We start from the raw sequence: 27,500 nt of genomic DNA on the forward strand, positions 1-27,500 counted from the left end.
GTGTGCATGAAAACACAACACAGTATGTCTCTCTCCCTCTCTCCCTCCCCCTCTCCCTCTCCCTCTCTCCCTCCCCCCTCTCTCTCTCCCCTCCTTCCCTCTCTCTCTTTCTCTCTCTCTCCCTTCCCACCATCTATCCCTCCCTCCCTCCCCTCTCTCTCTCTCCCTCCCTCCCCCTCTCTCTCTCCACTCCCTGCCTCCCTCCCTCTCCCTCCCTCCCACCCTATCTCTCTCGCTCTCCCTCACCATCATCTATCCCTCCCTCCCTCCCCCTCTCTCTCCCTCCCCGAAACTGTTTCTCTCTCCCTCCCTCCTCCCTATCTCTCGCTCCTTCCCCGTCTCTCCCCCACTAACTCTCTCTTCCCCCCTCTATCTCTCCCTCCCCCATCTCTATTTCTCTCTCTCCTTCCCCCCTCTCTCCCTCTCCTCAGATAGCTGTCCTAACCTGTGTAATGGTAATGGTCAGTGTACCATGAGGGAGCAGAGCTGGCACTGTGAATGCCAGACAGGCTGGAGGGGTGCTGGATGCAGCGTTGCCATGGAGACCTCATGTGCCGACAACACGGACAATGAAGGAGGTGTGTGTGAAATGAAGGGGTTGGACCTCTTGTAGTCCAGTAGTGCAAACTTTTCACCTTGAGTTTAAATAAATTGTTTGGAGAATGAAGTAACCTTTCATACCAATATGTTTGAGACACTGAAACTCTCCTCTCTCTCCCTCCTTCTCTCTCTCCCTCCTCTCGCTCTCCCTCCTTCTCTCTCCCTCCTTCTCTCTCTCCCTCCTTCTCTCTCTCCCTCCTCTCTCGCTCTCCCTCCTTCTCTCTCTCCCTCCTTCTCTCTCTCCCTCCTTCTCTCTCTCCCTCATCTCTCGCTCTAGATGGTCTGACTGACTGTATGGATCCAGACTGTTGTATCCAGAGCCCGTGTCAGAACAGCCCTCTGTGTCGGGGATCCAGAGACCCCCTCCAGGTGATCCAGCAGAGCCCCTTGCCCCTGTCCCAACCCTGGGTAGGATCCTTCTATGACAGGGTCAAGATGCTGGTAGGACGAGACAGCACACATCTCATACCTGGGGAAAACCCATTTAACGCCAGGTGAGAGTATACTGCAACACACAACACACAACACACTACACAACACACACTACACAACACACACTACACAACACACAACACACAACACACAACACACACCACACAACACACAACACACACATTATGTAATAAATACAGTATATTGAATGTCTTTTCTCTCTCCGTCTCTCCCGCTCTCTCGCTCTGTCGCTCTCTCTCGCTCTGTCGCTCTCTCTCGCTCTCTCTCTCGCTCTCTCGCTCTCTCGCTCTCTCTCTCGCTCTCTCGCTCAATCTCTCTATCTCTCTCGCTCTCTCTCGCTCTCTCTGTCTCTCTGTCTCTCTCTCTCTCTCTCTCTCTGCCTTACTCTCTCTCTCGCTCTCTCGCTCTCTCTCGCTCTCTCTCTCGCTCAATCTCTCTATCTCTCTCGCTCTCTCTCGCTCTCTCTGTCTCTCTGTCTCTCTCTCTCTCTCTCTCTCTGCCTTACTCTCTCTCTCGCTCTCTCGCTCTCTCTCGCTCTCTCTCGCTCTGTCTCTCTGCCTATCGCTCTCTCTCGCTCTGTCTCTCTGTCTCTCTCTCGCTCTCTCTCGCTCTCTCGCTCTCTCTCTCGCTCTCTCGCTCTATCTCTCTCTCTCTCTCTCTCTCTCTGTCTTTCTCTCTCTCTCTATCTCTCTCTGCCTCTATCTCTCTCTGCCTCTCTCTCTCTGTCTCTTAGCTTGGCGTCTCTGATCCGAGGTCAGGTGTTAACTACAGATGGTACTCCCCTGGTGGGAGTCAATGTTTCCTTCATCAATTACCCACACTATGGATACACACTCACACGCCAGGACGGAACGTACGTACCACACACACACACGCACGCACGCACGCACGCACGCACGCACGCACGCACGCACGCACGCACACACACACACACACACACACACACACACACACACACACACACACACACACACACGCCAGGACGGAACGTACGTACCACACACACACACACACACACACGCCAGGACGGAACGTACGTACCACACACACACACACACACGCACGCACGCACGCACGCACGCACGCACACACACACACACACACACACACACACACACACACACGCCAGGACGCAACATACGTACCACACACACACACACGCCAGGACGGAACGTACGTACCACATATACACACCGACATGGTACATAGTAACTAATCCTACATCGTTTCTGATCCTGTCTCCAGGTTTGACCTGCTAGCGAACGGCGGCGGCTCGTTGACCCTGAGGTTTGAGCGCGCTCCGTTCATCACGCAAGACCGCACAGTGTGGTTACCATGGGGTCGTTTTTACGCAATGGATACGCTGGTGATGAAGACTGAGGAGAACACCATCCCAGGATGTGACCTCAGTGGCTTCCTCCGACCTGACCCTGTGGTCATCGCCTCACCCCTGTCATCGCTCTTCTCATCTAGACCCAGGGACAAGCCCATCATACCTGAGACACAGGTATCCAGCCTCTCTTTTCATCTCCTTCCTCCGTCCTCTCATCCCTGTTTCCTCTCCTATCATTCCTCCATCTTCTCATCCCTCTCTCTTCTCTTATCATTCCTCTGTCCTCTCATCCCTCTCTCTTCTCCTATCATTCCTCTGTCCTCTCATCCCTCTCTCTCTCCTTCTCTCTCTCTCTCTCCTTCTCTCGCTCTCTCTCTCCTCTCATCCCTCTCTCTCTCCTTCTCTCTCTCTCCTCTCTCCTCTCATCCCTCTCTCTCCTTCTCTCTCTCTCTCCTCTCATCCCTCTCTCTCTCCTTCTCTCTGTCTCTTTCTCCTCTCATCCCTCTCTCTCTTACTCTCTCTCTCTCTCTCCTTGTGCTCCATGAGATGGTAGATGTTCCAAGCACCAGTCTGAAGCTCTTTCCTCTCCTCTCATCCTTCTGTCCCTCTCTCCCTCCCTCTCTCCCTCCCTCTCTCCCTGCTCCATGAGATTATATACAGTGGGGAGAACAAGTATTTGATACACTGCCGATTTTGCAGGTTTTCCTACTTACAAAGCATGTAGAGGTCTGTAATTTTTATCATAGGTACACTTCAACTGTGAGAGGCGGAATCTAAAACAAAAATCCAGAAAATCACATTGTATGATTTTTAAGTAATTAATTTGCATTTTATTGCATGACATAAGTATTTGATCACCTACCAACCAGTAAGAATTCCGGCTCTCACAGACCTGTTAGTTTTACTTTAAGAAGCCCTCCTGTTCTCCACTCATTACCTGTATTAACTGCACCTGTTTGAACTCATTACCTGTATAAAAGACACCTGTCCACACACTCAATCAAACAGACTCCAACCTCTCCACAATGGCCAAGACCAGAAAGCTCTGTAAGGACATCAGGGATAAAATTGTAGACCTGCACAAGGCTGGGATGGGCTACAGGACAATAGGCAAGCAGCTTGGTGAGAAGGCAACAACTGTTGGCGCAATTATTAGAAAATGGAAGAAGTTCAAGATGACGGTCAATCACCCTCGGTCTGGGGCTCCATGCAAGATCTCACCTCGTGGGGCATCAATGATCATGAGGAAGGTGAGGGATCAGCCCAGAACTACACGACAGGACCTGGTCAATGACCTGAAGAGAGCTGGGACCACAGTCTCAAAGAAAACCATTAGTAACACATTACGCCGTCATGGATTAAAATACTGCAGCGCACGCAAGGTCCCCCTGCTCAAGCCAGCGCATGTCCAGGCCCGTCTGAAGTTTGCCAATGACCATCTGGATGATCCAGAGGAGGAATGGGAGAAGGTCATGTGGTCTGATGAGACAAAAATAGAGCTTTTTGGTCTAAACTCCACTTGCCGTGTTTGGAGGAAGAAGAAGGATGAGTACAGCCCCAAGAACACCATCCCAATCGTGAAGCATGGAGGTGGAAACATCATTCTTTGGGGATGCTTTTCTGCAAAGGGGACAGGACGACTGCACCGTATTGAGGGGAGGATGGATGGGGCCATGTATCGCGAGATCTTGGCCAACAACCTCCTTCCCTCAGTAAGAGCATTGAAGATGGGTCGTGGCTGGGTCTTCCAGCATGACAACGACCCGCAACACACAGCCAGGGCAACTAAGGAGTGGCTCCGTAAGAAGCATCTCAAGGTCCCGGAGTGGCCTAGCCAGTCTCCAGCCCTGAACCCAATAGAAAATCTTTGGAGGGAGCTGAAAGTCCGTATTGCCCAGCGACAGCCCCGAAACCTGAAGGATCTGGAGAAGGTCTGTATGGAGGAGTGGTCCCTGCTGCAGTGTGTGCAAACCTGGTCAAGAACTACAGGAAACGTATGATCTCTGTAATTGCAAACAAAGGTTTCTGTACTAAATATTAAGTTCTGCTTTTCTGATGTATCAAATACTTATGTCATGCAATAAAATGCTAATTAATTACTTAAAAATCATACAATGTGATTTTCTGGATTTTTGTTTTAGATTCCGTCTCTCACAGTTGAAGTGTACCTATGATAAAAATGACAGACCTCTACATGCTTTGTAAGTAGGAAAACCTGCAAAATCGGCAGTGTATCAAATACTTGTTCTCCCCACTGTATGTTCCAGGCTCTCAATTCAATTCAAGGGGCTTTATTGGCATAGGAAACATATGTTAACATTGGCAAAGCAAGTGAAGTAGATAATATACAAAAGTGAAATAAACAATAAAAAATAACAGTAAACATTACACTAACAGAAGTTCCAAAAGAATAAAGACATTACAAATGTCATATTATGTCTACATACAGTGTTGTAATGATGTACAAATCGTTAAAGTACAAAAGGGAAAATAAATAAACATAAATATTGGTTGTATTTACAGTGGTGTTTGTTTGCCACTGATTGCCCTTTTCTTGTGGCAACAGGTCACAAATCTTGCTGCTGTGATGGCACACTGTGGTATTTCACCCAGTAGATATGGGAGTTTATCAAAATCCGACAAAATATTGTCGGCACATTTTTGGATGACCACCAGGACCTCAGCTGCAATGTCCTCTGCTGTTTCTCCATTCAATTCAACAAAATCAAGCCGTTTTGTTTCCACAGATGTGCTGCCATCATATATCTTACAATATCTGACTAGTATAGGCAGCAGCTTTACATGTCCATGATTGACGCATCAATGGACAGGGACACATTCAACCTGGTCTAGGTCCTGTGTTACCAAAGTAGTTGCACATGGTGCTAACACGTTACTCACTGTGGCGTCACATTTTGTCCTGGCACATGGTGCTAACACGTTACTCACTGTGGCGTCACATTTTGTCCTGGCACATGGTGCTAACACGTTACTCACTGTGGCGTCACATTTTGTCCTGGCACATGGTGCTAACACGTTACTCACTGTGGCGTCACATTTTGTCCTGGCACATGGTGCTAACACGTTACTCACTGTGGCGTCACATTTTGTCCTGGCACATGGTGCTAACACGTTACTCACTGTGGCGTCACATTTTGTCCTGGCACATGGTGCTAACACGTTACTCACTGTGGCGTCACATTTTGTCCTGGCACATGGTGCTAACACGTTACTCACTGTGGCGTCACATTTTGTCCTGGCACATGGTGCTAACACGTTACTCACTGTGGCGTCACATTTTGTCCTGGCACATGGTGCTAACACGTTACTCACTGTGGCGTCACATTTTGTCCTGGCACATGGTGCTAACACGTTACTCACTGTGGCGTCACATTTTGTCCTGGCACATGGTGCTAACACGTTACTCACTGTGGCGTCACATTTTGTCCTAGCACATGTAAACTTTGGCTCATAAAGCTTCCGTGTCAGTTGTGCTGTGCAGTCCATAGATCTGTAACTATGATTGTGTCACATAGTGTGGTATGCAAAGACACCCTCCTGCACAGCTAAACCATATTCTTCTTGGAAAGGCTCAACCTTCTTGAAGAATGTGGTGACAGAGGGCATACCAACACGGCCAATCAGAGAGGCTTTATGCTTTTTTGTCTGCTGATGTTCTACCACTGCCGTTCTTCGCCCGCTGCCAATTGAAAGAGAGGAATTACAAAGGGTGCAGTGAACCATTCTATCGTCGTGACCTGAGCGTATAAATGGAAATTCTCTCATCATGTTTTTCATAAAAAGTGCATTTCCGTTTCTTGGAAAGAGTCATTGTACCTCCTCTGTCTGCTCTTCTTCACTCTCCTTGTGTCATTCTTCTGACTCTCTTAACTTTTTCTTCTCCTCTTTTCTTCACTCGTCTTCCTTTCCTTCTCTTCACCTTTCCACCTCACTCTTCTACACTCTCCTTGCTTCACTCTTTTTACTCCCTTAATTTTTCCTTCTCCTTTCTCTCCAATCTGTATTAATAAATAGTATACTATTAGATCAAATACTTTGGTTAACAGATTCCCATTGCTTGCCTCATTTTTGTATTTTATCTCAAAAACATTGTTTGGAATAATAAATTGGCAGGCTCTGTAATCATATCTTTACCTTTCCTCCTCTATCTCACTCTGCTTCCTATCCAGTCTTCCTCCTCTCCACTCTCTAACAGAAAACATTATGCTAATGTTATCCATGAACATTTCTAAATATATTTTCACACTAATTATTATAATGCCAAATCATTAAAATTGTAATCTACAAAAATATTCTCATAATTAATTGTGCATTCATTTAATATAATCATATTTTCAAAATAGACCATCCACTGCATGTTTACATGTGAACGTTTTTTAACCTAGCTACCATAACAGTAGCTAGCTAACCTAGCTAGCTAACTTAGTCTACATAGCTAACGTTAGCTAGCATGACCCATTTAAAACCTTATAGAGCAGATCATCCATCTATATAATACATTGTGACATTATAACATCACTAGCTAGTATCTCAAAGGATTGTAACTTACCTGGCTTGAAAATAAGTTTGTGGTGATTTTGTGGATTCACTTGACACTTGCTAACTTCTGGCCGAGTTTTCCACAGCAGTTTTCTCTAAAACTATCGCGAGCAAGTAGTTAGTAGAAGAAGAGTGAATGAAGCTGCTATAGCGAGCAGCCCCCTCTGTTGGCCTAAACAAGCACAGCGCAATTCAGACGTCAACCGGTAGGCTCTGCTGCCCGGTATTTCTTGCCAAGTAAAATATTTCACTTTGCGGTCTGTTTTTAACGCACAGTTACAAACGGGGACATTTCCGGGGACAGCTCCAGCCGGGGACAGGCCACCAAAAATGGGGACTGTCCCCAGAAAACGGGGACGTCTGGTCACCGTATTCTCTAGTGTCCGTGAGTTATTTTCTCAAAATTAGAACCTAACAGCATAGAATGCCCTTCTTGCCTTGTCTCTCAGATCGTTCACAGCTTTGTGGAAGTGACCTGTGGCGCTGATGTTTAGGCCAAGATACAGTGGTTCGTCCTTTAAAAGTTGCGGCCTGCTTTGTGTGCTGCTGCAGCATTCTGTGGCACGTCATTTAATTCTCAGTCTATTTTTCTGTTACTGCAAGTTATTGCTAGTTTTAACACCAGAGGGCATCTTCGAGAAGCATTTGAGAGTATTCCATATTGGCATTAACAGAGAATTTAAAACCTTCTTTGTAATATCATAGTATATGGGATTGATTTGAAGAAATTTGGCTTAATTAATTTGATTAATATTATGGTGTTTCCATTCAGAGAAAAACAAAAAATGAAACCCTAAGTGTTTCCGTTAGGATGGAAAAATATGGAGCTGTACAACATGACACTCATAAATTCAGACCGTTTCGCTCTCGGGGCGCACACTGGACGTTCAGGCCGAGGGTTGATTTGAGCATTCTGGCCTTACAATGGTAGTCAAGCACCCAAGCTGACGTTGGCTAGCTACTTCCAGACACAAATGAGACCACTCTGACCATTTTACTCACCCTAGCAGAGCTGGTAAAGCAGTTTTCTTGTTAACCTCTCTTGGGTACGTGAGACGTTAGCGTCCCACCTCTTCAACAGCCAGTGAAACTGCTGGGCGCCAAATTCAAATACAGAAATACTCATTATAAAAATTCAGAAAACAAAACAAATTTTACATAGGTTTAAAGATTAACTTCTTGTGAATCCAACCACGGTGTCAGATTTAAAAAATGCTTTACGGCGAAAGCATACCTTACGATTATTTGAGAACATAGGCCAGCAGACAAATCATTACAAACAGTAACCAGCCAAGTAGAAGTGTTACACAAGTCAGAAATAGAGATAAAATTAATCCCTTACCTTTGATGATCTTCGTATGGTTGCACTCAGCAGACATTCATTTACTCAATAAATGTTCCTTTTGTTTGATAAAGTCTCTTTATATCCAAAAGCCTAAATAATCAATAATATTTCAACCGGACAATAACGTCGTCAATATAAAAGGTAAACAAGAAAGGCACTCTCTCGGTCTCGCGCATGAAAAAGCTCTGTGACACTTTAGGGTCCACTCATTCAGACTGCTCTTACTTCCTCATTTTCCAGAATACAAGCCTGAAACAATTTCTAAAGACTGTTGACATCTAGTGGAAGGCATAGGAACTGCAATTTGAGTCCTAAGTCAATGGATACTATAATGGCATTGAATAGAAGACTACAAAACCAACAAAAAAAACGACTTCCCGAATGGATTCTTCTCAGGTTTTCACCTGCCAAATCAGTTCTGTTATACTCACAGACACTATTTTAACAGTTTTGGACACTTTAGAGTGTTTTATATCCAAATCTACCAGTTATATGCATATCATATCTTCTGGGCCCGAGAAGCAGGCAGTTTAATTTGGGCATGCTTTTCATCCAAAATTCCGAATGCTGCCCCCTACCCTAGACAAGTTAACCAGAGCGTTGGTGACTGTAAATGTGCTGCTGGAAACAATTTAAATACGCTTTTCTTCCGACATTTACTGACACCGGCCATATTCAACGGGTGTTGAGCGCTCGTAAAGTAATTATTCTGCGCTCTGGTACACTCAGACGAGAGTGCTCTGAATTCCGTGTAGATAGTAAGCTGGACACATAAAAATTTTAGCAACATTATTTTCTGATAACTAGTTCATTGCATCCGCCGTGGAGCCCAGTTTCATAATATGACCATATTTCCCAGCTGCTTGCCATCGTTTTAAAGTAAACGTGAAACAACAGGCCTTGTTTTAGTGCATTTTTCACCCTGCCAGCTCCTATTAGTTCTATTGAGCACCAGCTCCCTTTAGTTCTATTGAGCACCGTGGCACCAACTCGCCTTCCGAATGTTCTATTCCCAGCTTATTGTTCAACGTCACAATGCCTGCTTCGCTGCTGTTAGCAAAGAGACCTGCTCACGTTGTTTTATAGTTCAAATGTAAACAACAAAATGTAAACAACAAAAATAATATTGGAACTCTGCGGTCTTCCCATTGTTTCCTATGGGGGAAATATAGGCATGTCAGTCTATTTCGCCAAATATCGCACAATGTGTATATTTCGATTTTTTTCAAGTCGGACGCCATTTTAATTATGAGAATCTCCTCTTTCTAATTATGTAAGCCTGGGCAGCTAGCTCAGTTGTCATCAAATGCTAGCCCCAAAATACGTTTTGCCCTTGGAACGCTGAGCTACCCCCATTGTTTTCTAATGGAGAGGCATTTGTCATCGATTGCTAGACCAGAAATAGTCAGAAGTAAATCTTTTCCCTACTTTTTCAGTACGCAGACATAAGCACAGTTGACACCATCGAGGTGCAGAGGTTTACTTTCTACACAAGTTGTTTTTTCCAGTTTCGTCCGACGAACAGATTGTATTAGTAAAATAAAAATATTTTTTTAAATGGAATTCTAAGCATCACTCCCGTCAAAACAGGCTCTGCGAACGTTCAATTCCATTAATTTGCTTCGGGCTCACGCCAATGTTCCAGTTTAGCCAACGTTCTGAAGCCGTTTTTCGGACTTGGGTGAATTTTGACTCGTTCTATTGTCCAGCCTATAGATAGCCAGAGCGAATTTACGAAAGAACACAAATGTCCATTGAGAAAGCACAACGACTATACCATTTAGCTAAGCTAAGAATGACGGGAATAATCAACTCAATAAACGTTGGGTAGTTAGATAGCCTATAGTTAATATACTGGCAAGTTTGATGTATAACGTTAGGTAGCTAGCTAACATACCGGTACATACTGCTGTAATGATATGTTATGTGGTTCGTAAGGACAGCGTAGCTAACAAATTGTCAGCCAACATAACGTGTAAGGTAACTTATTTGAAAAGTCATGACTTTATTATATTGAATAGCAAGCTACCCCTTGGTCGTTAGGGCAAACCTGGTCTGTGATAGGAGGGGTGATTTTCACACCTAGCTCGGCTATTAGACTATTCTTTAGTAAAGGTTGAATAGTCTATTGTTCAGCTATTAGCCCACCTCCCCAACTTGCAACAAAATGCTGTTCCCATCTCATTCCTTTCCCTCTTCCACGTGTCATCATTCTGCTCCTGAGTGGCTCGCTTGTGGGCGTGCTGGCAGGATATGGCAGCATCTTCGGTTGTGCGTCAAGAATTCTGCATACAGTAGCCCGTTTGTATGAAGGTGTGGTTATTCACAGGCAAATTGTTATATGCTATGGAGGTACATTTGTGTCTTTTTGTCGAGAGCAAAACCTTTTTTATTTTCAATCAAAAATAATTGTTCTGAATGCAACTTCTTACCGACACAAAGGAAGTCAAAGCGGACACCTACGAAGATGGCATCTCAGGTAAGCAGCACTGGGCTGTATTTACATATCCTAAAAGTGGCATATGCTGCTTTAGATTGAATGGTCATATCTTAGTTATTATTTTCATATCTATAAAAAATAAGCTGTTTTCTTTACTTTCAGAGAGCGAGCTGATCAAGGGGTGGAAAATGTAGATATTGCCAGATGTTCACTGTCCGAGGAACAGGCCGTGGAAGCTTTATTGCTGGCAAAAGTGTCCATAACCAGAGGTAATTAAACTGTTGTGTTATTTTTCTCCATCTCTGCCTGTCTTGTTGTACATGGAACCTGTCTCACATGCATTAATTAAAAAACCCTTAAGATGTCAGCTGCTAATTTTCAGAGATACACCACATAAACACAGCCATTTTCACTGGAATATCTGTTACTGCCAAGTCATGATTTCCCTGGGGGTTAGCCTTGCAATAACCAAGTGGTGAGACACATAGCCCTCTATATTTAAATGTTTCAGGTCCACTCTGATAGGTGTCTGCGTCACATACAGTATCTTCTATTGACATTATCTTCTATTGTTTGTCCTCATGTGTCAGTTTTTCAGCATAAAGTACTCTGTAGCCACTTAGTGTGGACATCAGGTGAGACCACACACAATAAGTCTCTCTTCACTTCATCCCTCTCCCCTTTCTCCCTAAATCCTCTAGGTTTTATCAGCTGTTTTGGTGAACTCCTCCCCCGTCTGAACTGGCTGACACAGTGGGCACAGCATGATCATAGGTGAGATGTCACTTGGTCGGGTCAACAGGAAGTATTATTAAAGAGATACTTTACATTGAAATACAGACAGAGATGTAGTAGTCCCAGAGTTAATGATCCAAGGTCAGTTTTGCATTTCACCTCCTGATTATGTTGACTGACCGTGTTAGAATATAAAAAACAATTCTTAATCATGCTCTCTCTCTATCCATCTGTCACTCGTCTGCAGGTATGTTTTGATGTGAGAGAGGAAGCCAGTCCCGTCATCGCCACCTCACCCGCTCTTAAGATAACCTTTGGCCCAACTGGGGGCCCAAGGCTGGTTAGGAGACACCGCAATTGTGATGAACTGAGAGAATATTAGGGTAGCACTGTAATTCATTAATCATATGCTGTCTGCCTCTGTTCTTACCTCTTTCCCTTTCTGTCTTCTACACCTCTCTCACCACCTCGTCTTTCTTCCTCGTTTTATAATGCACAACACCATATGTGCATTGAAGTACAGATTGAACTTGTATTTATAATATAATATTACCAATTAGCATAATTATAATGCATTTATGTATTTCGAACACCTGGATAATGAACTTCTTTCAATAAAGCGTTTCACATTTTCCCCTGGTTGAAATGAACTATCTCATTGAAATAATATCCTGTGTCCTCAGATTAATGCAGATGAAGGGAGTTGAGTAAAGTGGTGGAGTGGTAAACACTGTTTAAACACTGAAGTGTGTAATTGTAATACATACATGCAGACAGAGCATCATTCAAATAATGGAGTTTGATATGACTGAAAAAGAATGTCTCAGAGATTCATACCTGAATCTTTTTATTTGGTCAGTTTTAGTTTTATTTGCCAAGGAAGAGTACATGATCAGTGAATATATTCAATGTACAGGCTACAATGTGGGAATCTCATGCATGGTAATAACTACAGTATATAGGACTTGCATCCTTGGCACAATAAAGGCATACAGTTATTTTTATCCTCCACTACACAATAAGAAAATAAATAGTTAGCTAGCAATGTTACTCCAGCTGCACTGCAAGGCAAGCTTACTCAATTGTACATTCAATTTGCAGTAAATGCTTTAGCTAGCTAGAATCTTTACATCCACTGTTTCCCAAGACGACAGCCTGGTTTGCTGGTTTTCTCAGGAGTCCCTAAAACATTAAACAACACAAATTACAAATTAATTATCCTAACACTAGCTAGCTGGCTAATGTTAGCTAGTCAGATAACTTGCTAAGTAGAAATTAACTTTATGACCAAAAAATATGCACAAACGTTTGTCTCTACATTAACTAACATATTCATCTCAATTGCAAATGTTTTGCTTGACTCGTTATGACGTTGCAACTACTTACATTTGGTTCCACTGTAATGTTTTGTCAGCCATCTTTGTTGAAGAACGCCACCAGGCACGGGTGGCTCGCGTCAAAATTCGTCATTGGAACCACTCGATATGATAGGTCATATAAAAACATTGGGACCCAAATGCATAATGAGTGCTCAAACTCCCTCTTGTGGTGGTCTGGAGCAATGAAGCTGTGACACAGGGTACTTCTAAGTCCCGCGGTGCCAGCTCGCAGCTTTTAAAGGAGGAACCACTGTAGATATAGTTTTGTGTGTGCTCTAGGGCAATGGTGTGTAGATGGAAATGGTATTTGTGGTCCTGGCAAATGGACCTTTTTTGGAACACCATTATTTTGGTCATACTGAGATTTACTGTCAGGGCCCAGGTCTGGCAGAATCTGTGCAGAAGATATAGGTGCTGCTGTAGGCCCTCCTTGGTTGGTGACAGAAGCACCAGATCATCAGCAAATAGTAGACATTTGACTTCAGATTCTAGTAGGGTGAGGCCGGATGCTGCAGACTGTTCTAGTGCCCTTTTTCACCAATTTTAACCGCACACTTGTTTGTGTTCATGAATTTTATGTCATGTGTTTTTCCCCCAATACCACTTTCCAACAATTTGTATAGCAGACCCTCATGCCAAATTGATTCGAAGGCTTTTTTTAAATCAACAAAACATGTGAAGACTTTGCCTTTGTTTTGGTTTGTTTGTCAATTAGGGTGTGCAGGTTGAATACGTGGTCTGTTGTACGATAATTTGTTAAAAAGCCAATTTGACATTTTCTCAGTACATTGTTTTTACTGAGGAAATGTACGAGTCTGCTGTTAATGATAATGCAGAGGATTTTCCCAAGGTTTCTGTTGACGCATATCCCACAGTAGTTATTGGTGTCAAATATGTCTCCACTTTTGTGGATTGGGGTGATCAGTCCTTGGTTCCAAATATCGGGGAAGATGCCAGAGCTGAGGATGATGTTAAAGAGTTTTAGTATAGCCAATTGGAATGTGTTGTCTGTATATTTGATCATTTCATTGAGGTTACCATCAACACCACAGGCCTTTTTAGATTGGAGGGTTTTTATTTTGTACTGTAGTTGGGTTCTGGTAGTCTTTAATAGTTGATTCTAAGATTTGTATTTCATCATGTATATGCTTTGCTCTTTGTTCTTTGTTATAGTGCCAAAAGATTGGAGAAGTGGTTTATCCATACATCTCCATTTTGGATAGATCATTATTTGTGTTGTTGTTTGTTAGTGTTTTACAATTTTCCCAGAAGTGGTTAGAACCACTTGTGCGTTGGGGAAAGTAGAATAAGCTCTCTCTCTCTCTCTCTCTCTCTCTCTCTCTCTCTCTCTCTCTCTCTCTCTCTCTCTCTCTCTCTCTCTCTCTCTCTCTCTCTCTCTCTCTCTCTCTCTCTCTCTCTCTCTCTCTCTCTCTCTCTCTCTCTCTCTCTCTCTCTCTCTCTCTCTCGCTCTCTCTCGCTCTCTCTCTCTCCTGGTGCTCCATGAAATGATAGATGTTCAAGGCGCCAGTCTAAATCTCTTTCCTCTCCTCTCATCCTTCTCTCCCTTTCTGCAGGTGCTCCATGAGATGATCGATGTTCCAGGGACCAGTCTGAAGCTGTGCTACCTGAGCTCCAGGACGTCAGGCTACCGCAGCCTGCTGAAGGTGACCATGACCCCAGGCATGGTGTCTCTGGGCCTGCTCAAAGTCCATCTGATGGTGGCTGTGGAGGGACATCTCTTCCAGAAGTGGTTCCACGCCTCGCCCAACCTGGCCTACACCTACATCTGGGATAAAACAGATGCCTATGGACAGAGAGTCTACGGGCTGTCGGAAGCTGTCGGTGAGTGTGTATAGACAGAGTGTGTGTGTGCGTGCGTATGTGTGTGTGTGTCCATGTGTGTCTGTCTGTGAGCAGTAATAGCTCTGAGGGTGCCGAGGCCCCCAACTCGCTTCACTAACTGCTAACTCTGCTTGACAGCTAATAACCCTTCACCACGGTTACAGCTGCCGTGGTTACGTCTGAGTGACAGGAGGAGAGGAGAGTTTAAATGCCACCCAGGGCTTAGAGTGTCAAGTCTGTCATCTCCTAGAACAGACAAGAGTGTAACGGCCCTCCAATGTAGCTGATTCATTAGATGACCAACGTTACTTTACTTTGAATAGATATATTTTGAAGGGGACAATGCACCTATATTTGCAGTCCCTACAGCAGCTAGCTGCCTTCAACTAATATGTGTTTTTATGCCAATCAAGCGTTGGTGATATGACAACATTTCAACACTGGTGCATAATGGGAGAGAAATTGATCTGTCACAGAACTGTCTGTTGGGACAGTGAACACCCACGATGTTAATTGGGTTATGGGCTTAACGAAGTGTAAGTGGGATCAGAGGAGAAAGGGTCTGGTCTGGACAAGTCTAGTCTGGACAGGTCTGGTCTAGTCTGGACAGGTCTGGACAGGTATGGTCTGGTCTAGTCTGGACAGGTCTGGACAGGTGTGGTCTGGTCTAGTCTGGACAGGTCTAGACAGGTCTGGTCTGGACAGGTCTGGTCTGGACAGGTCTAGTCTGGACAGGTCTGGTCTGGACAGGTCAGGTCTGGACAGGTCTGGTCAGGTCTGGTCTGGACAAGTCTAGTTTGGACAGGTCTGGTCTGAACAGGTCAGGTCTGGACAGGTCTGGTCTGGACAGGTCTGGTCTGGTCTGGACAGGTCTGGACAGGTCTGGTCTGGACTGGTCTGGACAGGTCTGGTCTGGACTGGTCTGGTCTGTACAGGTCAGGTCTGGTCTGGACTGGTCTGGTCTGGACAGGTCTGGTCTGGACAGATCTGGTCTGGACAGGTCTGGTCTGGACTGGTCTGGTCTGTACAGGTCAGGTCTGGTCTGGACTGGTCTGGTCTGGACAGGTCTGGTCTGGACAGGTCTGGTCTGGACAGATCTGGTCTGGTCAGGTCTGGTCTGGACAGGTCTGGTCTGGACAGATCTGGTCTGGACAGATCTGGTCTGGACAGGTCTGGTCTGGTCTAGACAGGGGTGCTAAAGAATACAAGCTGTGCTACCATTATTGGACTCATACTTCCGGTATGTGGGTTAGCTCTTGGATAGCTATAGCTGTAAATATAACAATTATACATGGAACTGCAGCTCACTTTACTTTGTTACTGTCTGTCTGGTTGTCTGTCTGTTTGTCTGTCTGGTGTCTGTCTGATTGTCTGTCCTGAGCATTAAAGAGTTGCATTGTCTCCATAATACTTTGTTTATTAACTATATTTTCTCTCACTCCCACTTTCCTTTCTTTTTCCCCCTGCCCCCCCTCTCCCACTCTCTCTCTCTCTCTCTCTCTCTCATTCTCTCCCTTCTATCCCTTCTCTCTCGCTCTCTTTGTCCCCCCTCTCCTCCTCTCTCTCTCTCTTTGTCACCCCCTCTCTGTCCCCCTCTCCTCTCCCCATCTCTCTCTCTCTTTCTCCCCCCTCTCATCCCCCCTCTCTCTCTCTGTCCTTCTCTCCCCCTCTCTCTTTCTCCCACCTCTCTCTTCCCCCCCCCTCTCTCCCCCATCTCTCTCTCTCTTTATCACTCCCCCCCTCTCTCTCTCCCCCCTCTATCTCTCTCTATCTCTCTCTTTATCACTCCCCCCTCTATCTCTCTCTTTCTCCCCCCTCTCTCTTCCCCTCTCTCTCCCCCCTCTCTCTCTTTTCCCCACTCTCCTCTCCACCTCTCGCTCTCTCTCTCTCTTTCTCATCCCCTCTCTCTTTCTCCCCCTCTCTCGTTCTCTCTCCTCTCCCCTCTCTCTCTCTCTCTCCCCCATCTCTCTCTCTTTCTCCCCCATCTCTCTCCCCCTCTCCTCTCCCCCATCTCTCTCTCTCTTTATCACTCCCCCCTCTCTCTCTCTCCCCCCTCTATCTCTCTCTCTATCGCTCTCTTTATCACTCCCCCTCTATCTCTCTCTTTCTCCCCCTCTCTCTCCCCCCCTCTCTCCCCCCTCTCTCTCTTTTCCCCCCTCTCCTCTCCACCTCTCGCTCTCTCTCTCTTTCTCCTCCCCTCTCTCTTTCTCCCCCTCTCTCTTTCTCTCTCCTCTCCCCTCTCTCTCTCTCTCTCTCTCCCCATCTCTCTCTCTTTCTCCCCCATCTCTCTCCCCCTCTCCTCTCCCCCTCTCTCTCTTTCTCCCCCTCTATCTCTCTCTTTATCACTCCCACCCTCTCTCTCTCTTTCTCCCCCCTCTCTCTTCCCCCCCTCTCCCCTCCCCCTCTCGCTCTCTCTCTCTCTTTCTCATCCCCTCTCACTTTCTCCCCCCTCTCTCTTTCTCCCCATCTCTCTCCCCCTCTCCTCTCCCCCCTCTCTCTTTCTCTCTCCCCTCTCTCTCCTCTCCCCCTCTCGCTCTCTCTCTCTCTTTCTCCTCCCCTCTCTCTTTCTCCCCCATCTCTCTCCCCCTCTCTCTCTCTTTCTCCCCCCCTCTCCTCTCCCCCCCTCTTTCTCTCTCTGTCTTTCTCCCCCTCTCTCTTTCTCTCTCCCCTCTCTCTCTCTCTCTCTCTCTCTTTCTCCCCCATCTCTCTCCCCCTCTCCTCTTCCCCTCTCTCTCTCTCTCCCCCTCTATCTCTCTCTTTATCACTCCCCCCTCTCTCTCTCTTTCTCCCCCCTCTCTCTTCCCCCCTCCTCTCGATCTCTCTCTCTCTTTCTCATCCCCTCTCTCTTTCTCCCCCCTCTCTCTTTCTCCCCATCTCTCTCCCCCCTCCTCTCCCCCCTCTCTCTTTCTCTCTCCCCTCTCTCTCCTCTCCCCCTCTCGCTCTCTCTCTCTCTTTCTCCTCCCCTCTCTCTTTCTCCCCCATCTCTCTCCCCCTCTCTCTCTCTTTCTCCCCCCCTCTCCTCTCCCCCCTCTTTCTCTCTCTGTCTTTCTCCCCCCTCTCTCTTTCTCTCCCCTCTCTCTCTCTCTCTCTCTTTCTCTCCCTCTCTTTCTCCCCTCTCATGCTCTCTCCCCCTCTCCCCCCCTCTCTCTCCCCCTCGCTCTCTCTCCATAGTGTCGGTGGGGTATGAGTATGAGTCATGTGCCAGTCTGATCCAATGGGAGAAGAGGACAGTAGTACTTCAGGGCTTTGAACTGGACCCTTCTAATCTGGGAGGCTGGTCTCTGGATAAACACCATATCCTCAACACACGCAGCAGTATGTTTAAATATACTGTACATGTACCCTGAACACAATATAAACGCAACATGCAACAATTTCAACGGTTTTACTGAGTTACTGTTCATTTAAGGAAATCAGTCAATTGCAATAAATTAATTAGGGCCTAATCTATGGATTTCACATGACTGGGCAGGGGCATAGGCCCACCCAATTGGGAGCCAGGCCCACTCACTGTAGAGCCAGGCCCAGCCTTACAGAAAGAAATACTCCTCAGTTTCATCAGCTGTCAAGTGGCAGGTCTCAGACGATCCAGCAGGTGAAGAAGCCGGATGTGGAGGTCCTGGGCTGGGGTGTTTACACGTGGCCTGTGGTTGTGACGCCGGTTGGCAGTGTTGTAATACTCAAGACCAGTCTCGAGACCACATAGGGTGTTTCGGTCTTGTCTCGGTGTCAGTGTCAGATACATTTTTACTCGGTCTTGACTCGGTCTTGACTCGGTCTTGACTCACTCTCAGACAGTGAGGACACGTAATTCTTACCCAGACCAGCCGAGGCCAACAGACTAAACAACTCATAATTATCAGTTTCTTTCAGTCAGCGCATAAAAGCACCAAAACAATGTCAAATATACTCCTTTCTTGAAACCTGGATATCTTATGGCCTATTGAAACCTGGATATCTTATGGCCTATTGAAACCTGGATATCTTATGGCCTATTGAAACCTGGATATCTTATGGCCTATTGAAACCTGGATATCTTATGGCCTATTGAAACCTGGATATCTTATGGCCTATTGAAACCTGGATATCTTATGGCCTATTGAAACCTGGATATCTTATGACCTATTGAAACCTGGATATCTTATGGCCTATTGAAACCTGGATATCTTATGGCCTATTGAAACCTGGATATCTTATGGCCTATTGAAACCTGGATATCTTATGGCCTATTGAAACCTGGATATCTTATGACCTATTGAAACCTGGATATCTTATGGCCTATTGAAACCTGGATATCTTATGGCCTATTGAAACCTGGATATCTTATGGCCTATTGAAACCTGGATATCTTATGGCCTATTGAAACCTGGATATCTTATGGCCTATTGAAACCTGGATATCTTATGGCCTATTGAAACCTGGATATCTTATGGCCTATTGAAACCTGGATATCTTATGGCCTATTGAAACCTGGATATCTTATGGCCTATTGAAACCTGGATATCTTATGACCTATTGAAACCTGGATATCTTATGGCCTATTGAAACCTGGATATCTTATGACCTATTGAAACCTGGATATCTTATGGCCTATTGAAACCTGGATATCTTATGGCCTATTGAAACCTGGATATCTTATGGCCTATTGAAACCTGGATATCTTATGGCCTATTGAAACCTGGATATCTTATGACCTATTGAAACCTGGATATCTTATGGCCTATTGAAACCTGTATATCTTATGACCTATTGAAACCTGGATATCTTATGGCCTATTGAAACCTGGATATCTTATGACCTATTGAAACCTGGATATCTTATGGCCTATTGAAACCTGGATATCTTATGGCCTATTGAAACCTGGATATCTTATGGCCTATTGAAACCTGGATATCTTATGACCTATTGAAACCTGGATATCTTATGGCCTATTGAAACCTGGATATCTTATGACCTATTGAAACCTGGATATCTTATGGCCTATTGAAACCTGGATATCTTATGGCCTATTGAAACCTGGAATTCCTACTTTACTTATAACATTACTGTCATTCGCTTTAATTGAAAAATATCCTCAAACTCTGTCCAATTTCCTTAACTCGCTGGTAGGAAAGAGTGAGGGAAATTGTTGGAAAGTTGAGAGCTCACTATTAGTAAAGGGGAGACAGGGTGAAATTGTAATTCTTTCTATCTATTATAGACAAGTTTGCACAGTGGTACACCTATTGAACCGAGGCATGTGTGTGACAGCGTGTGACAGGTTAGTACAGTGGTGAACCTATTGGGCCTCGGTCTTCAGTGGTGGACCTATTGGACCTAGGCATTCAGCATGTGACAGGTTAGTACAGTGGTTAACCTATTGGGCTCGCCTTGTTGTGCTGTGCTCACTTGAACAGGAAGGTGGTGCGACGGACCTTCTGGGCAAATTTTGTCATAAAACTTTGTCATCAAAGTCTGGAATTCTCTGGATTTATGGTCAACTGGGAATTCGGGAAAAAACAAGGTTGAATCCTGACGTCAGTGATCTTCAGGTCAGAGCTCTAGAAAGAGGCCAGAGTTCCTGACTTGGAATTCTGAGTTGGATGACCGTTCAAAACGTATTTTTCCAAAACTTCTGGGATCTTTTATTTCAGCTCATGAAATATAGGCCAACACTTTACATGTTGCGTTTATATTTTTGTTCAGTATACACACACACACACACACACCATCTTCTCAACATCACATACACACATTTAATTTGGCAGAATGAATAGTATGTTGGGTTTTTTCCCAAACAAAAGGAATTCATTAATCTCTCCCTCCCTCCCTCCCTCCCTCCCTCCCTCCCTCCCTCCCTCCCTCCCTTCGTCCTGTCCAGGTATCCTCCATAAGGGTAGTGGTGAGAACGTGTTTGTGTCAGAGCAGCCCCCTGTGATCAGCAGTGTAATGGGGAACGGACGTCGACGCTCTATCTCCTGTCCCAGCTGTAACGGCCTCGCCGACAGCAACAAGCTACTGGCACCTGTAGCCCTGGCAACAGGCATCGACGGGAGCCTCTATGTGGGAGACCTGAACTTCATACGCAGGGTCTACCCCTCGCTCAATACCACGGGCATACTGGAACTGAGGTATGGATGGAGGGAGGAGAGAAGAAGATGGGGGAGAAGTCAGGTTGGGAGAGGAGAGGAGTGGGAGGAGGTGGGAGGAGATGGGGAGAGAAAAGGTAAAGGAGAGAGGAAGAGAGTGGGACTGGTGGGAGGAGGGGTGATGGAGGAAAGGGAATGAGAGGGGGAGAAGAGGAGGAGAAGTGAGGGAGGAGGGGAGGGGAGGGGGAGAGGAGGAGGAGAGAGGCTGATAGTGGAACTGGTGGGAGGAGGGGTGATGGAGGAAAGAGAATGAGAGGGGGAGAAGAGGAGGAGAAGTGAGGGAGGAGAGGAGGGGGAGAAGAGAGGAGGAGGAGTGAAGGAAAAGAGGAGGAGGGAGAGGACAGAGGAGAGGAATAGTGTGTAGGATATAGACCATGTTGGATGAGATTCAGTGAGGTTGTAATGAAAGCAGGGAGGGCTCGGGGGACGGTGTGATTGAAGTAGAATTATACACTGCACTAGTTCTTATATCTCCTGGGTGTTTTTATCCATATTTAACTATGCTGTTCCCTTCACCACTCCACTGCTAACTCTCTCTGTCGTTCTGTTGTTCCTCCACCGCTCCACTGCTAACTCTCTCTGTCGTTCTGTTGTTCCTCCTCCGCTCCACTGCTAACTCTCTCTGTCGTTCTGTTGTTCCTCCACTGCTCCACTGCTAACTCTCTCTGTCGTTCTGTTGTTCCTCCTCCGCTCCACTGCTAACTCTCTCTGTCGTTCTGTTGTTCCTCCACCACTCCACAGCTAACTCTCTCTGTCGTTCTGTTGTTCCTCCACCGCTCCACTGCTAACTCTCTCTGTCGTTCTGTTGTTCCTCCACCGCTCCACTGCTAACTCTCTCTGTCGTTCTGTTGTTCCTCCACCACTCCACAGCTAACTCCCTCTGTCGTTCTGTTGTTCCTCCACCGCTCCACTGCTAACTCTCTCTGTCGTTCTGTTGTTCCTCCACCGCTCCACTGCTAACTCTCTCTGTCGTTCTGTTGTTACTCCACTGCTCCACTGCTAACTCTCTCTGTCATTCTGTTGTTCCTCCACCACTCCACAGCTAACTCTCTCTGTCGTTCTGTTGTTCCTCCACCGCTCCACTGCTAACTCTCTCTGTCGTTCTGTTGTTCCTCCACCGCTCCACTGCTAACTCTCTCTGTCATTCTGTTGTTCCTCCACCGCTCCACAGCTAACTCTCTCTGTCATTCTGTTGTTCCTCCACCGCTCCACTGCTAACTCTCTCTGTCATTCTGTTGTTCCTCCACCGCTCCACTGCTAACTCTCTCTGTCATTCTGTTGTTCCTCCACCGCTCCACTGCTAACTCTCTCTGTCGTTCTGTTGTTCCTCCACTGCTCCACTGCTAACTCTCTCTGTCATTCTGTTGTTCCTCCACCGCTCCACTGCTAACTCTCTCTGTCATTCTGTTGTTCCTCCACCGCTCCACTGCTAACTCTCTCTGTCATTCTGTTGTTCCTCCTCCGCTCCACTGCTAACTCTCTCTGTCATTCTGTTGTTCCTCCACCGCTCCACTGCTAACTCTCTCTGTCATTCTGTTGTTCCTCCACCGCTCCACTGCTAACTGTCTCTGTCGTTCTGTTGTTCCTCCTCCGCTCCACTGCTAACTCTCTCTGTCATTCTGTTGTTCCTCCACCACTCCACTGCTAACTCTCTCTGTCATCCTGTTGTTCCTCCACCGCTCCACTGCTAACTCTCTCTCTGTCATTCTGTTGTTCCTCCACCACTCCACTGCTAACTCTCTCTGTCATTCTGTTGTTCCTCCACCACTCCACTGCTAACTCTCTCTCTGTCATTCTGTTGTTCCTCCACTGCTAACTCTCTCTCTGTCATTCTGTTGTTCCTCCACCACTCCACTGCTAACTCTCTCTCTGTCATTCTGTTGTTCCTACACCACTCCACTGCTAACTCTCTCTCTGTCATTCTGTTGATCCTCCACCGCTCCACTGCTAACTCTCTCTGTCATTCTGTTGTTCCTCCTCCGCTCCACTGCTAACTCTCTCTGTCGTTCTGTTGTTCCTCTACCGCTCCACTGCTAACTCTCTCTCTGTCATTCTGTTGTTCCTCCACCGCTCCACTGCTAACTCTCTCTGTCATTCTGTTGTTCCTCCTCCGCTCCACTGCTAACTCTCTCTGTCGTTCTGTTGTTCCTCCACCGCTCCACTGCTAACTCTCTCTGTCGTTCTATTGTTCCTCCACCGCTCCACTGCTAACTCTCTCTGTCATTCTGTTGTTCCTCCTCCGCTCCACTGCTAACTCTCTCTGTCATTCTGTTGTTCCTCCACCGCTCCACTGCTAACTCTCTCTGTCATCCTGTTGTTCCTCCACCGCTCCACTGCTAACTCTCTCTCTGTCATTCTGTTGTTCCTCCACCACTCCACTGCTAACTCTCTCTGTCATTCTGTTGTTCCTCCACCACTCCACTGCTAACTCTCTCTCTGTCATTCTGTTGTTCCTCCACTGCTAACTCTCTCTCTGTCATTCTGTTGTTCCTCCACCACTCCACTGCTAACTCTCTCTCTGTCATTCTGTTGTTCCTACACCACTCCACTGCTAACTCTCTCTCTGTCATTCTGTTGATCCTCCACTGCTAACTCTCTCTGTCATTCTGTTGTTCCTCCACTGCTAACTCTCTCTCTGTCATTCTGTTGTTCCTCCTCCGCTCCACTGCTAACTCTCTCTGTCGTTCTGTTGTTCCTCCACCGCTCCACTGCTAACTCTCTCTGTCATTCTGTTGTTCCTCCACCGCTCCACTGCTAACTCTCTCTGTCATTCTGTTGTTCCTCCACCGCTCCACTGCTAACTCTCTCTGTCATTCTGTTGTTCCTCCACCACTCCACTGCTAACTCTCTCTCTGTCATTCTGTTGTTCCTCCACCACTCCACTGCTAACTCTCTCTCTGTCGTTCTGTTGTTCCTCCACTGCTAACTCTCTCTGTCATTCTGTTGTTCCTCCACTGCTAACTCTCTCTCTGTCATTCTGTTGTTCCTCCACCACTCCACTGCTAACTCTCTCTCTGTCATTCTGTTGTTCCTCCTCCGCTCCACTGCTAACTCTCTCTGTCATTCTGTTGTTCCTCCACTGCTCCACTGCTAACTCTCTCTGTCGTTCTGTTGTTCCTCCACCGCTCCACTGCTAACTCTCTCTGTCATTCTGTTGTTCCTCCACCGCTCCACTGCTAACTCTCTCTCTGTCGTTCTGTTGTTCCTCCACCGCTCCACTGCTAACTCTCTCTCTGTCATTCTGTTGTTCCTCCACCGCTCCACTGCTAACTCTCTCTGTCGTTCTGTTGTTCCTCCACCACTCCACTGCTAACTCTCTCTCTGTCGTTCTGTTGTTCCTCCACCACTCCACTGCTAACTCTCTCTCTGTCATTCTGTTGTTCCTCCACTGCTAACTCTCTCTCTGTCATTCTGTTGTTCCTCCACCACTCCACTGCTAACTCTCTCTCTGTCATTCTGTTGTTCCTCCACCACTCCACTGCTAACTCTCTCTGTCATTCTGTTGTTCCTCCACCACTCCACTGCTAACTCTCTCTCTGTCATTCTGTTGTTCCTCCACTGCTAACTCTCTCTCTGTCATTCTGTTGTTCCTCCACCACTCCACTGCTAACTCTCTCTCTGTCATTCTGTTGTTCCTACACCACTCCACTGCTAACTCTCTCTCTGTCATTCTGTTGATCCTCCACTGCTAACTCTCTCTGTCATTCTGTTGTTCCTCCACTGCTAACTCTCTCTCTGTCATTCTGTTGTTCCTCCTCCGCTCCACTGCTAACTCTCTCTGTCGTTCTGTTGTTCCTCCACCGCTCCACTGCTAACTCTCTCTGTCATTCTGTTGTTCCTCCACCGCTCCACTGCTAACTCTCTCTGTCGTTCTGTTGTTCCTCCACCACTCCACTGCTAACTCTCTCTCTGTCATTCTGTTGTTCCTCCACCACTCCACTGCTAACTCTCTCTCTGTCGTTCTGTTGTTCCTCCACTGCTAACTCTCTCTGTCATTCTGTTGTTCCTCCACTGCTAACTCTCTCTCTGTCATTCTGTTGTTCCTCCACCACTCCACTGCTAACTCTCTCTCTGTCATTCTGTTGTTCCTCCTCCGCTCCACTGCTAACTCTCTCTGTCATTCTGTTGTTCCTCCACTGCTCCACTGCTAACTCTCTCTGTCGTTCTGTTGTTCCTCCACCGCTCCACTGCTAACTCTCTCTGTCATTCTGTTGTTCCTCCACCGCTCCACTGCTAACTCTCTCTCTGTCGTTCTGTTGTTCCTCCACCGCTCCACTGCTAACTCTCTCTCTGTCATTCTGTTGTTCCTCCACCGCTCCACTGCTAACTCTCTCTGTCGTTCTGTTGTTCCTCCACCACTCCACTGCTAACTCTCTCTCTGTCATTCTGTTGTTCCTCCACCACTCCACTGCTAACTCTCTCTCTGTCATTCTGTTGTTCCTCCACTGCTAACTCTCTCTCTGTCATTCTGTTGTTCCTCCACCACTCCACTGCTAACTCTCTCTCTGTCATTCTGTTGTTCCTCCACCACTCCACTGCTAACTTTCTCTCTGTCATTCTGTTGTTCCTCCTCCGCTCCACTGCTAACTCTCTCTGTCATTCTGTTGTTCCTCCACTGCTCCACTGCTAACTCTCTCTGTCGTTCTGTTGTTCCTCCACCGCTCCATTGCTAACTCTCTCTGTCATTCTGTTGTTCCTCCACCGCTCCACTGCTAACTCTCTCTGTCGTTCTGTTGTTCCTCCACCGCTCCACTGCTAACTCTCTCTCTGTCGTTCTGTTGTTCCTCCACCGCTCCACTGCTAACTCTCTCTCTGTCATTCTGTTGTTCCTCCACCGCTCCACTGCTAACTCTCTCTGTCATTCTGTTGTTCCTCCACCGCTCCACTGCTAACTCTCTCTGTCGTTCTGTTGTTCCTCCACCACTCCACTGCTAACTCTCTCTCTGTCATTCTGTTGTTCCTCCACCACTCCACTGCTAACTCTCTCTGTCGTTCTGTTGTTCCTCCACTGCTAACTCTCTCTGTCATTCTGTTGTTCCTCCACTGCTAACTCTCTCTCTGTCATTCTGTTGTTCCTCCACCACTCCACTGCTAACTCTCTCTCTGTCATTCTGTTGTTCCTCCTCCGCTCCACTGCTAACTCTCTCTGTCATTCTGTTGTTCCTCCACTGCTCCACTGCTAACTCTCTCTGTCGTTCTGTTGTTCCTCCACCGCTCCACTGCTAACTCTCTCTGTCATTCTGTTGTTCCTCCACCGCTCCACTGCTAACTCTCTCTCTGTCGTTCTGTTGTTCCTCCACCGCTCCACTGCTAACTCTCTCTCTGTCATTCTGTTGTTCCTCCACCGCTCCACTGCTAACTCTCTCTGTCGTTCTGTTGTTCCTCCACCACTCCACTGCTAACTCTCTCTCTGTCATTCTGTTGTTCCTCCACCACTCCACTGCTAACTCTCTCTCTGTCATTCTGTTGTTCCTCCACTGCTAACTCTCTCTCTGTCATTCTGTTGTTCCTCCACCACTCCACTGCTAACTCTCTCTCTGTCATTCTGTTGTTCCTCCACCACTCCACTGCTAACTTTCTCTCTGTCATTCTGTTGTTCCTCCTCCGCTCCACTGCTAACTCTCTCTGTCATTCTGTTGTTCCTCCACTGCTCCACTGCTAACTCTCTCTGTCGTTCTGTTGTTCCTCCACCGCTCCATTGCTAACTCTCTCTGTCATTCTGTTGTTCCTCCACCGCTCCACTGCTAACTCTCTCTGTCGTTCTGTTGTTCCTCCACCGCTCCACTGCTAACTCTCTCTCTGTCGTTCTGTTGTTCCTCCACCGCTCCACTGCTAACTCTCTCTCTGTCATTCTGTTGTTCCTCCACCGCTCCACTGCTAACTCTCTCTGTCGTTCTGTTGTTCCTCCACCACTCCACTGCTAACTCTCTCTCTGTCGTTCTGTTGTTCCTCCACCACTCCACTGCTAACTCTCTCTCTGTCATTCTGTTGTTCCTCCACTGCTAACTCTCTCTCTGTCATTCTGTTGTTCCTCCACCACTCCACTGCTAACTCTCTCTCTGTCATTCTGTTGTTCCTCCACCACTCCACTGCTAACTCTCTCTCTGTCATTCTGTTGTTCCTCCTCCGCTCCACTGCTAACTCTCTCTGTCATTCTGTTGTTCCTCCACTGCTCCACTGCTAACTCTCTCTGTCGTTCTGTTGTTCCTCCACCGCTCCACTGCTAACTCTCTCTGTCATTCTGTTGTTCCTCCACCGCTCCACTGCTAACTCTCTCTGTCGTTCTGTTGTTCCCTCAGACACACCACATTAACATTTGTTCTGGGTTGTTTTTTCTGTCTTCTTATCCTTCGAAGGAACAAAGATTTCAGACACAGGTAAGATGCTTCACTCCTCGGTTAAATTAGAAATTCCAAGCTAATAGCAGTAATTTAGAGTTACTTTAATCACAAAGATTGTTAAATTGCCCCTGGGAAATATTGTTTTGATCTTAGTTGTTTTTATCCAATCTAATTCAAATTCCAATAACTTTATTGTTCTCTCTCCATCCTACAGTAACAACCCCACTCATAAGTACTTCCTGGCCATTGACCCGGTAACAGGAGCGTTGTTGATCTCGGATACCAATTCGCGGCATATCTACCGTGTGCGCTTGCTGACTGGCGGGCGACTGCTGTCGGACAGC

General features: G+C 46.5%; 1 protein-coding gene across 1 annotated transcript in view; it reads left to right on the forward strand.

The window, feature by feature from the left end:
• The window catches only part of LOC139581924 (teneurin-2-like), a 120,250-nt gene that overhangs the window by 62,947 nt on the left and 29,803 nt on the right, over positions 1 to 27,500 (forward strand). The window contains exons 11-19 of the mRNA XM_071412118.1: positions 432 to 578; positions 878 to 1,094; positions 1,787 to 1,906; positions 2,299 to 2,560; positions 14,420 to 14,687; positions 17,859 to 18,002; positions 20,548 to 20,797; positions 27,172 to 27,192; positions 27,371 to 27,500. The exon at positions 27,371 to 27,500 is cut by the window's right edge and continues 100 nt beyond it. Of these exons, the coding sequence (XP_071268219.1) occupies positions 432 to 578; positions 878 to 1,094; positions 1,787 to 1,906; positions 2,299 to 2,560; positions 14,420 to 14,687; positions 17,859 to 18,002; positions 20,548 to 20,797; positions 27,172 to 27,192; positions 27,371 to 27,500 (1,559 nt within the window). The remainder of the gene's footprint in view (positions 1 to 431; positions 579 to 877; positions 1,095 to 1,786; positions 1,907 to 2,298; positions 2,561 to 14,419; positions 14,688 to 17,858; positions 18,003 to 20,547; positions 20,798 to 27,171; positions 27,193 to 27,370) is intronic.

This window comes from Salvelinus alpinus, chromosome 7 (genome assembly GCF_045679555.1).
Source record: "Salvelinus alpinus chromosome 7, SLU_Salpinus.1, whole genome shotgun sequence".
In the NCBI taxonomy this organism is placed as follows: domain Eukaryota; kingdom Metazoa; phylum Chordata; class Actinopteri; order Salmoniformes; family Salmonidae; genus Salvelinus; species Salvelinus alpinus.